Source organism: Benincasa hispida, chromosome 1 (genome assembly GCF_027475165.1).
Source record: "Benincasa hispida cultivar pf3 chromosome 1, pf3_genome.v1.1, whole genome shotgun sequence".
Lineage (NCBI taxonomy): Eukaryota > Viridiplantae > Streptophyta > Magnoliopsida > Cucurbitales > Cucurbitaceae > Benincasa > Benincasa hispida.
This window is the reverse complement of record NC_143478.1, coordinates 29038865-29051270: the sequence shown is the minus strand read 5'-3', so window position 1 is coordinate 29051270 and position 12406 is coordinate 29038865. Positions and strand designations below refer to the sequence as shown.

Sequence of the window (12406 nt, the reverse complement as noted above, 5' to 3'; positions counted from 1 at the left end):
AATCAACTTTTTCCGACTTATCGATTGTTTGAGGATTTCTCGGTACATCTCGCCAAATTATACACCGAGATTATGTGCATCTCAATGCTAATTTTAGGCAAAATAACACTAGGATTCTATATATTTAAGTTTTTTCAGTGAAATTCGGGCATAATTAACACTAAAATTCATATATTTGAGCTTTCTCTGTGGAATCTTGAACAGATTAACACCGACAGTCTATATATATCCCAAATTTGATCCAATTTTTCAAAAAATTAGGTCTTTCCAAAAATTAAAAAATGTTGAATCAATTTGAAAATTTTAATTTGATAATTGGAAAATGCTTGAAATTTTGAAAATTCATACAATTGTGAAAACATAAATTATGCTAAAGATTTGAAAAATCACATAATAGTTTGATATAATATTTTGTAAACATAACCGAATTTGAAGAAAATTTTGAAAATAGTATAAATTTGGGAAGATTACAAAAAAAAAATCAGCAAATCTCGATGTGTAATTATGCGAGATGTACCGAAAAAGTCTAAAATAACTGATAAATTGAAAAAAATTGATTGTTTTAATTAATTCTCGATGATCGATCTCACGTAGGATGGATCGAAAAAAATTATTTTACGAATTTTAAAAAACGTACTAATTTTGTAAGTCGAAAAATACACTTTCTCGAAATGCAAGGACCATGAATGCGAGGTTGGACCATGAATGTGAGGTTGATGGCCGCCGTAGGAACAGCAGACGACAGCAAATCACACTTAAAACGACAATCCAATTCTCGTCCGACGCTTTCCCCACCCCAAAAATCGTACGCAATCAGATCCTGCCACGTGGTGTCCATTCTCTTCCACTCAACCCCTCCCCTCCCAAGACTCAAGAGGGTGTGCCCTCTATTATTGGCTCCTACGCGGATCTCCTCTAAATTTAAATTTTACCCCTCTACTTGACACGTGGCGATTCTGTTATCTCTTTCGACACGTGGCAATTGGAGTATATTTGCCAATTTGCTAAGGGTGGGACGGCAGCTTCTAACTACTGTTTTAGATGAAATGTTTGAATAAAAGGTGAGGGCCAAATTAGGAATTTAGGAATTCTCTTTCCCCAAAAACACATTCGAATTTAATTCTAATATTTTGTTTTTGGTTCTGTGTAAGAAATTGTTTCAATTGGGGGCTTTTTTTAAATATAAAAAAATATTTAAAAATATTTAAATTTTATAGTAAAAAATTTCTTTTTACCATAAAGCGTAAATATGTTTTAGATTTTTCTGTTTGTTAGAATTTCCCAACTCTAAGTAATTCAATAAAAGAAAAAATGAAAAACAAACCTGATAAATAATATTTTGGTACTTTTAGGATTGCATCTAGAATATTTTTTTTTCTAATTTTTTTAGTCTAGAATATGACTTGGTCAAGAGATCACGAATTATAATTTTTCACCTGACATGTTATTAAATTTTTAAGTTATCAATTTACACATTTCTTCATATTTAGTTTGAAAAATACATTTAATGAAATTTAATTGATAAAATTACATGTTTCATACTATGTTTATCTAAATGAAACATAATAAAGGGTTTAAATTGATACATTTATAAAAGTTCAGGGTTTAAATTAAAAAAACCTGTAAAGTTCAGGATTTAAATTGATATAATTATTAGTTTGAGGTTGAAATTGATACAATCTACAAAGTTTAGGGTTTAAATTGATACAATTATTAGTTTAGGGTTTAAATTGATACAACCCCCAAAGTTTAAAGTTATAAATTGATATTTATCCTAAAAATATAAAATAGATCGACAAACTTTTATTTTTGTGTCAAAATGGTCTCTAAACTTCAAAAAGTGCCTAAAAGTTTTTTAAACTTTGGATTTTATGTTAATTGAGTTCTTGAACTTCAAATATGTATAGTAGGCCCTTGAACTTTTTTTTTTTTTTTTTTTTTTTTTTAAAAAAAATTTGGTAGATGATGGTGTTGTCAATCAACTAACGGAAACAATTAGATCTTAAATACTCTAACTACATTAATTTTAGTTAAAAGCATGTAAGGACAAAACAAAGAAATAGGATTTCAGAATTTTACTTTTGAAGAACCTCTTCAAATTAGTTTCAAATCCAGAGACAATCTCCTCTTCAAAATTTGTAGACCACCACAAGATCTTTCTAAGGAATGGTGAAATCCACGGAGAGAACTAATTTAGAAAATCTCGGAGAGATTTATGGTTTTTACTAGGCAATTTCATGAGAAAGAACTTTTCTTTCTCAATCAAATTTAGAATGTATCCTCAAAATTCCAGCTAAATATATTTTCTTTTATAAAAAATAACATGCAATCTCTATTACATGTTTAATTGCCACAAAACCAAAAAGAGTTTGGTGGAATTTTGGTGTTAAAAGTGGAAAAACCCACTATAAATGCTTTTTCATTTTAAATTGAATTTTATTCAAAATTCAATTTGAAATTTGAAATCTGATTTTTAAATAATGAAAATAATTTTATAAAATATTAACTCAATAATTAATATTAAAAAATCATTCATTTTAAATCAAATTAATTCTATAAATAATTAAACAATTAAATTAATTAAATTAACCAAATATCAAATATTAAATTAATATATCATACCAATTCCAAACATGAATTTCTATGAAAGATTCTTATAAATAGAAAAATCCAAAAAATATTTACACTTTATAGTAAAAAGTTTCAAAAGTGTTTTGTACTTTTGGTATTTTTTCTATAAAGTGTAAATATTTTTTTATATTTAAAAATACCTCAATTTCTATTCATGTAATTAATATTTAAATCATATTTAAATATTTTTCAATACTCCAATTTTATTTAAGTCGATAATTAAACGTATAATTAATAATTTATGTAATCTGAATTTGAATGCTTCAATTTTTCTTATCACTCTATTCTAAGTTTTAGTCTGTTTATGAGCTAGTAGGGGACTTAATGGACCTACAGATCATGAGTTCTAATGATTTGAGATTAATTGGCTAAATCTTTTAACCGGATAACCAATATTCGTTAACTATCGGGTCACTCCACTAAAGTCCAATAGTTGCACTCTTGATATATTTTTGTCCACTTGCTTTAACCATGATCAGTAAGTCAATCATTCACAGGTGTCCTGTTATACATCTTGCTCATTAAGTCTTCACCAATCAAATGGGTAGGAGTGAATTCCATGTTGCACCAGCTATCTACCCGGTCTTACCCTTAAAATGGGAGGTTTATTGAGCGGCGATGTTGACCCACCCTCACCATTGCAGATTAAAAGATAATTCCAAATAAACAGGAGTTCATAATTAGCTCAGGATTGAGATCGAGTTGCCTTAGGTAATTGAGTTGAACGATTTCGAAATCACATTGTTTGTATCAAATATAAAGCGGGTTACATCCATGTGTCCCCAGGATAAGGTACCCCTATTCTTATACTTAAAGACTGTTTTGACTATATACTCAAACTTGATCTACTTTTATGTCTCTACATAAAGTTTAAGTTTTCATACTATAGCCAGGGGTGAAGGTTCTCAATGAAAAGAGCCTTGAGCGGAAGCAGGATTGTCCCAATTCCCATTTCTCGTATAATATAATTTTTACAGAAAGAAAGAACAAATTATGCATTTACATAAAATACAACATGTTTTATTTAAAAGGGATCTTAGAGTTTCAGAAACCCTTACCTTTTAAGACCTTCTTCAAGAATCCCTCGATCAAGATACAAACACTATCACCCCTCGATCAAGATACAAACACTACCATGATGGTGACTTTGGTATTCTCAGGTAGAGAACCCAACAGTGGTGTACTCTGACTATTTTGGAATGGTGAGGGAAGGGTTGAGAGTAGAGAGGAGGATGAGGAATTGTTATTGATCTCTCAGAACAATAACTCTCACTGAACGTTTTTGTCTTTCTACTCTGTTATTCTGATTAAGGAGACTCTCTCCTATCCAAAAATAAATAACACCACACATCCACTTAGGTGAGTGGAGAGAAAAGAGGGAAACTCCTTCCCTCATTTAAAATAAAATAACATATAATATATATATATATATATATATATATATATATATATATATATATATATATATATATATATATATATGTTATATCAAAATATCATATAACTTACATTTTTAATATTGTATCATATACAATATAACCTATAGTTTATTTTTTTTTCTCTCTCATATGACATTTAATATAAATTTTATTTATATTAAATTTAATAAATACGAATCCAATTCATATAAATAATATTTGAATCATTTTCAAATATTTATTTCCTCTCATAAATGTATTAAATACACTATACCAATTATATCATATATAATTAAAATAACTTAATTATATCCTATATAATTAAATCCCTCTATTAATTTACAAATTCAAATTAATCCAAATACTGATTTCATTTAATCTTATTGAGCTACCAATGAGACCTCATGGATCTGTAGCTTGAAGCTTTAACGATACATGAATAATTAATCAAACTCTTTAATTAAATTATTCACCATCCGTTAACTGTCGGGCACTCTACTAAAGACCAACAACTGTACTATTCACACTACAGATATATTTTGTGTCCATTGGATATAACCATTCAATATTACAATGACAATTCACAAATTGCTCGTAAGTATAGCTAGGCCGAAATTATTGTTTTGACCCTATAGTTACATATAACTTCTTAAGTACCATTGATCCCTCTAATGAACAATAGATCATCGTCCAACTATGACTAAACTCCTCTCGGGCCAGGAGAGGGTGTGACACCACATTATTCAAGCCTTGGAATCAGCCTTTAAGGAGCAATTTATCTACTTACCCCAACCTCAGAAAATGAGTGAATTCCTATAGTTGTGTTCCCAACTCCCCAATCAGAGAATCCCAAAATGGTAGGCTTATTGAGTCGGCGATCTGGCCATTCTCACGATACAAATCAAAGAACTGCCCTCATAGACAGGAGTTCACAACTCACCCAAGATTCAGATCATGTTACCTATGGTCATCCTGGTGAAATATAAGTCTCTATTACGAACGGCGTTATATAATGAGACTAAACATTTCGTGGTCCAGTTTTATACAAACTCTTTTGTATAGAATATCCCCGCTCACATGTCTATGCATGAATGATAAGAATCAGATCATTCGTAGCACTTTACAATAATTGTAACACCTACAAAGCAGCTCATACTCGTAATGTCACCAGGATAAGGTACTCAACCTTATCTATCTATTATAGACCATTTAGGTTATCACTTAAACATGATCCACCCGTATGTCTCTACATGCATGTTTAAGCTACAAGATAACCTTAAATGTTAGTTTATTGGTTTGTGGTTAATGCAACTAAAATATGGAATAAAATATCATATATTTTATTAAACAAACAATGAGTTGTTAAAAAACAATTACAAACTATAGGACTCTACGGTATAACCCCAACAAGGGGTTCGTTAGCTTATTTTTATATGTTCAGTAACACTTTATTGAATAAACCTCAATAACATTTTTTTTGCAAATAGTTAGTGTTTAAAGATTACAAACTGCGAGTTTTAGGACATACATCTCAATAGTAGAATATTAAACTATCAATTATTTAACCAATAGACCTATACATTTTCAATTTTGTATTCATAAGTCCTTAAACTTTACGACATTGACTTTTTTTTAATTTATGTATGTACTCAACATAGAATTGTAATTTTAAGGTTGCTTTAAGCATAAATTCAATTGTCTATTTCATAGGTCAATTATCAACTTTTTTTTTTTTTAAATAAAAAGTATCAAGGCCTATTAAATAGAAAATTTAAATTTTAAGGACATTTAAAAGTTAAAATTTAGGGACTTATCAAACATAAAGTTAAAGAACTTAGACTCCTTAGACACCTTTAAAAAATCAGGACAAAAAAATAAACACAAATTTAAGGGTCTATTTGGTTGGCAACCCAGATTCTGTTGTATATTTTTAGATTCACTAAGTTAGCAAATACGTGCTTGAAAGACACTCAGACTCTATGATCTAAGTAGTGCAAATTCTAAAAACAACATTTTAATATTCTCATTGTATCCAAATTGAATTTTAAAATTTCAAATGCAAAATTATATTAAATAAACATTGAAAAGAGTATTTAGAAATACAATTTGCATGTTATAAATAGAGATATTCATTTAGCTCGCAAAGCTGCTCAAACAGGGGTGGAGAATCCCCGACCAGATGGGAAATGAGGAGGGAGCGACGAGACTTCTCTCCCCAATGGCTAAATGGGGACGAAGAATATATTCTCCATCTCCGATCCCGACCTAGCATGTCCCCGTCCCTGCTAATTATGTGTATATGTATGTATGAGTAAAGTGTGAGAATTTGTTTAAATAAAAATTTTATATATACACACATACTCACACGAAGTGACTTAATTATGTATAAGTGTGCTTTTTTGTTTTTCAGATAAATTTTGTTAGTTAACTATATCTTTTATTTAAATTATTAAAATTTCAATTATATCTTTTATATCTTTTATATATTGAATATTATTATTTTTAGTAAGAGATTTCATAATATTTTAAAATAAAAAAATCGTATTGAAATAACTCATTTAACTTAGAATTTAAAAAATTTATTTGATTGAAAATAAAATTAAAAATTGTCAAAAATCAAATTACTTAAAAAAAAAGAAGAAACTTTTCGGAAATTTTCCATGTGAATCAGCAGGGAATTTTGCGTGAATGGGACAAGGAATCCTTCTCCATCCCTGTCTCGTGGATACCTCTAGTTATACACTCATTTCATTGTTTAAAAATTAATATATATATATATATATACATATAAAGTAAATTAGATCAAATTGTAAATTTGGTCCCTATAGTTCATATAAAGCTAGAAGTTAGTCCCTATGGCTTTAAAGGCTAGAATTTCGTCCCATGGTTTGATATAACTTCATATATAATCCTTATCTTTTATTAAAATTCTCTTAAATACTCTAGTCTCTACCATAGGGATTATGAAACTTTTATCAAACCCTATGGACTAAATTCTAATTATAAACTATAAAACCTAAATTCTAACTTCTTCTAAATCATAGAGATTCAATTTTCAATTTATCTCACAAATTATATAATGATAATCATACAATTTTCTTTTTAATATAAAATATGTTTCATAAATAAATTAATAATAGTTTATTATCATCAAATATTTAGTAGATAACTACAAATAGTTTACAATTGTTTAAATAAGAATCCAATTTTTGAATCGGTAATCAAATACATATAAAAAACATGAAACACAACATTATTTTCATTTAATTTATTGTTTTCAAATTTTTATTGTTTAAATTTTCTATCAAACAGATCCTAAATATGTAGGGACTAGTAATTTAATTCAAACAAAAGGAATAAAATAGGGTATATAACATTTTATTTCATTTAAACGAAATGAAATCAGAAACAAAATATATGTATCAATTATTTTGTGGAATTGGACGCTGGACGCCGGCCACCGACCCCTCCGGTCAACTTTTGGTGGTGATCCATTTCAAAAAAATACTCTAAAAAAAACGTGTGCAAATATTCAAACTACAAACTATAATTTTGTTGTTTTCGTTATCAAAAGTTAATGGATAACGAACGCCTGAGTAAAAAAAATGGAGATGTGATAATTTAATAAGTTAAGACTCAAAGATGTGATAATTGATAAAAGGATAACAAACATCTATATATCTCTATAATGATATGATATTGTCTATTTTAGGCATAAACCCACATTATTCTACTTTTGATACCACAAAAAAGGTCTTATATAAATGAAGATAATTGTCCATACTTATATACACACGATTATGTTCTTTTTTAACTAGTGTAGGACTTTGTTTGCACTATTAACAATCTTCTTCTCGAACAAAGTATCACTTTTGAACAAAGCTATCCAAATAGAGCACGAACTAAGATTCCTTACCTTTCCTAGTTCATCATAATATGAGGATTTCACCCACAATGATATAATATTGTCCAATTTGAGTATAAACTCTCATGACTTTGCTTTTGGTATCCGCTAAAAGGTTTCATACTAATGGAGATAATTGTCTACGTTTATATACTTATGATTATTCCCATTTTTAATCAATGTGGGACTTTGTTTGCTCTTCTAACAATTTGATTAATTATTGTTGTACTTTGTAATTGCTAATTTTAAAATAAATCAACATCAAATGAAAACTGTACTTGAAATTTAAGATTTTAATGAAATTAAAAAGAAAACTATTAAAAATAATGGCCAAGACGGAAAGAAACTTTTGAAATAAAATAAATATACATTATACGTCCATTTGCACAAATTTTCTAATATGGTAAAATGGAGACTGCTTGATTATATATAATTAAATTAATCTTCATTCATTAATTTAATTTTTCATTAATTTAATTTTTTTATCAATCGATGTCTTGTTCATCTAGGTTGAATATCGTTCCATGGCTTCTATTTCATTTGAACTTACATGACTTAGTATTACTAAAAAGTCTTGTGGTAGACCATCTTCGTGCCATAAATTTATTTTGTGACAACCGGTCGACATTATATAATTGTCATTATGTTTGTGATGCAGTTCAAAATGACATTACTACAGTCATGTTTCTACAGATGAACTTGTAGATATATGTACAAAGGGTCTGATAACAATTTCTTTATCTTATTCACAAGTTGTATTTGTGATCCTCATACTCCATGTTTAAGAAGGGTATTAAAAAATATATTTTCATTCATCATTTGTAAATATCTATATTTTATAATTATTTTTTATTTAAATCTTTTATGATGTATTTTGATTTCAGTTCATTATTAGATTGTATATATTGATTTTATTCTAAATAAAAAAAGGTAAGTAAACAGTTTTCCCGGCAGAGTCAGTGCTACTATGCCTTCCTTTTTTTTTTTTTTTTTTTTTTTTTTTTTTGATATTAGCAATATTTTTGCCTTCTTTCAGTTATTTTTATTAATATTTTTTTTCGTTTCAATGTCATAATTTTTTTAAAACTATATATAATTATTAAATGCTGCAACATATACAATTATTTTATTTTTTTTAAAAAAATGAAATATAATTAGAATTTGATTGGCAGAAACTTAAAATCCTATAAATTAGGTATATATATACAAGTGTAATGCAATATTTTTCATTTTTTGTTCTATACATCTTTTCCTTTTAAAGAAAAATTGGGGGGAAATAAACCTAAAATACCCTGAAATTAATTAAAAAGATTTTTAAATTTAAATAAAAGAATATCAATAATGAAATGGTAATCAGCAAAGCTTACAAGAACTCACTCATTCCGATATGACGGCCCTATAAAAAGTGTCAATGAAAAAGAAAATAAAATAATATTAGTAAGAATATATAGCTTAATTCTGTAAAACACTTAAAACTAAAGAGCAAATGACAAGGGAGGTTTGTCTTAGACTAAAAAAAACACACATACATATATAAACAAGTTTCTCATCTAATTTTACCTAAACCAAATTTCATTTTCAGAACTGGATTCAGTCACAGTCCACTGTATTTATTTGCCCCACCACCTTTAGAGTGTTAGTGAAGCTATTATATGTAGTTGGTCCAATAATTAGGGGCAGAATGTTGGAATAGGTTCATGATACACATGTTGAATCTATTCTAACAAAATGAAAGACTTTTTTTTTTTTTTTTTGAGCATTATTCCATGAATTGATGCAACTTTTCAATTATTAACCAACTTGAAGAATAGACATGATTATTCAAATAACTACGAATTAATCTATAAATATGTCTTTTCTCTAAATTAGAACTTCAACTTTTTTCCATCAACATTTTCTCTCATAAAACTTTTTTCTTATCTAAAAGTTTGTTGAAGTTCGATTTACTTCACAAAGTAAGTTTATTGGATCTTGTAGACAAGATGTTGCCTTTTAGAAAAAAGACAATCTATTCTATCTTAAGAGACCATTATTTTTGAAACTCATAAAGTGAGTAAAATTGTTTTAAACTCTCTTTTGTACTATGCAAAGTTTTTGTATTATGTGATGAAATGTGATATTATTTTTTTTTTAACATAATTAGCTGATATTTGATTTTTTTTTGACATCACATCATCATTCTTAAATGTGTTTTTATGACAAACACTAATGTTGCAAGCTAGTGGCAATCGAATAAAGATAAGATCTTTTTGGATCAATTCGAAAATTTGAGTTGGTCGAGTTGACTATCCAAGGAGGGTATCTGATTGGGTTGGGTCGTCAGGTTATTTATTTATTTTTTTTAATTATATTTTTTTTATTGACTTGAAATACTTAAATTTAAATATAACACATTAATAACTAAAATTTCATCAAACTCAGTTATATTAAAATCCAAGATATCTATTACAAACTTCAAACAAACATCATAAAAATATATACAAACTATAATATTTATAAGTTATAATATATGTATTTTAATAATATTAGAAATTCGGGTTGGGTTGGGTTGACCAGAATTTTTAAAAGTGTAATACGGATCCAACCCAACCCCCCCCCCCCCCCCCAAAAAAAAAAAAAATAAAATAAAAAATTCAATCCAACTCTTACAATTTGGATTGATTAGTTCGATTTGTTCGAATTGTCAGATCATTTGAACATCTTTAATAAGAATGATATGCATTTAATAAGAATGATGTACAATCCATTAATTTGTGAGTTTATCAATATATATATTTGTGCAAGTATCTGTATGTGTATGAATGAATATAATATATGCATAAAATGCATATGTATGTGTATGAATGAATATATATATGTATAAATGTAGAGAGTGGATGTTTGTAAATACGTACATCAGAGAGTAAAAGGTCGTGAGGCTGAAGCATGAGAAGGATTTGGCCCATAGTGGGTCTGTGCTGTATGTCTGGATCAACACAGCGAAGAGCAATTAAAAGCATCCGTTTAAGTTGCTTTGAGGCTGGTTTTTCTTCCAATTTGGAATCAACTGTTTCAAATGCCTGTTGATTCCCTATCATTGATTTCACCCACTCTGTCAAATCTGGCTGCATTTTTTCATTAAAAAACTTCCATCAATCTCCATTTCTAACACATATTTCGTATATACAATCTTCATTTTATCATATAAGAATGTCACAACAAGAAACTATTCAGTCTGTGTAAACAGATGTATAAAAATGTATCAAAACATACTTGTGATTGATTGGACTCCACAGGAGCTCTTCCAGTTATCATCTCCATGAGAAGTATACCAAAGCTATAAACATCATTCTTCTGATCTGTGAATGGACTAATTGATCCATTCTCGAGAGATTCATACCTGAGAGTATTAGCAAATTTCCTAAGCATAAGTTTGAGGGTGATTTTGAAATGGTTAAATTCACTCTAAATCATAGTTTTCATACCATTAAAATTAGTTTTGAATAAATGTTTCACAGTGATTTTGAAATGGTAAAATATGATTTTAAAGATTTAAGAATCACTCCCAAACATGTCCTAAATGAGCAATGAGCTTAGAATAGTATAAGAAAGGAAAGATAAGACGACTAACGTTTCTCCAACCAAAGATCCAGGCGAGTACTCCAAAAGCAAAAGCTCAACTAGACCAAAATTGGCAATCTTGGGATTCCAATGCTGATCAAGTAATATGCAGCTGGATTTTAGCCTGCCATGAAGAATTTGTGGTTCCACATCTTCATGAAGATATGCTAATCTGCAGAAAACACAAATAAGCCCTCAGTGTAATTTACAGAGTACTCTGATTCAAAGGTAAACATCGACAATTGACACATTTGTGAAGGAAGATTTCTATCGGTCAAAATTTCCATCCCTATTTACATAAATCAAAACGGTCTACATTGGTATATAGACTTATCTTTTTTTTTTATATATATAATTAAGAAGATTATGACAATATATGAAGATAAAGTACTAACGTTAAGACGATTTATTACTTGCCTAAATAGGTGATGCATTTCTATTTCTTAAAATTCAAACAACGTCAATTCTTCTTCATTTTTTCATAAATTTTCAGAGCTAACTTAGCACATACTTGTAGATACGTGCATCTTACCCTTTGGCAATTCCTTGAATAATGTTCATCCTAATGGACCATGTCAGAGGGCTAAAGGGTTTCTGTGAACATCCATGAAGCCATTGATGCAAATTCCCATTATCCAAATTTTCATAAACAAACATCCTGGACACAACAAAAGTTATTACAATCTGTATTTATAATGGAAGACGTGTGATTTCTTAACAACAGAAGACATGAACAATACCTATTATTAGCAATTCCCTGGGTGCAGTATCCAAGCAAATTGACCAGATTTTTATGGCTAATATGCCGAATTCTCTCTGCTTCTCTGATGAACTCGTTGTCTCCAAAACTAAT

At 28.5% G+C, this 12406-nt stretch overlaps 1 protein-coding gene across 1 annotated transcript in view; it reads right to left on the bottom strand.

Annotated features, from left to right (window-relative positions):
• Nucleotides 1-9118: 9118 nt before the first annotated feature.
• Nucleotides 9119-12406, bottom strand: part of LOC120069722 (putative serine/threonine-protein kinase At1g01540) — an 8987-nt gene continuing 5699 nt past the window's right edge. The window contains exons 3-8 of the mRNA XM_090312861.1: nt 12294-12401; nt 12086-12211; nt 11564-11725; nt 11206-11332; nt 10848-11057; nt 9119-9349 (exon numbers count right to left, since the gene is read on the bottom strand). Of these exons, the coding sequence (XP_090168987.1) occupies nt 9317-9349; nt 10848-11057; nt 11206-11332; nt 11564-11725; nt 12086-12211; nt 12294-12401 (766 nt within the window). The 3' untranslated portion in view covers nt 9119-9316. The remainder of the gene's footprint in view (nt 9350-10847; nt 11058-11205; nt 11333-11563; nt 11726-12085; nt 12212-12293; nt 12402-12406) is intronic.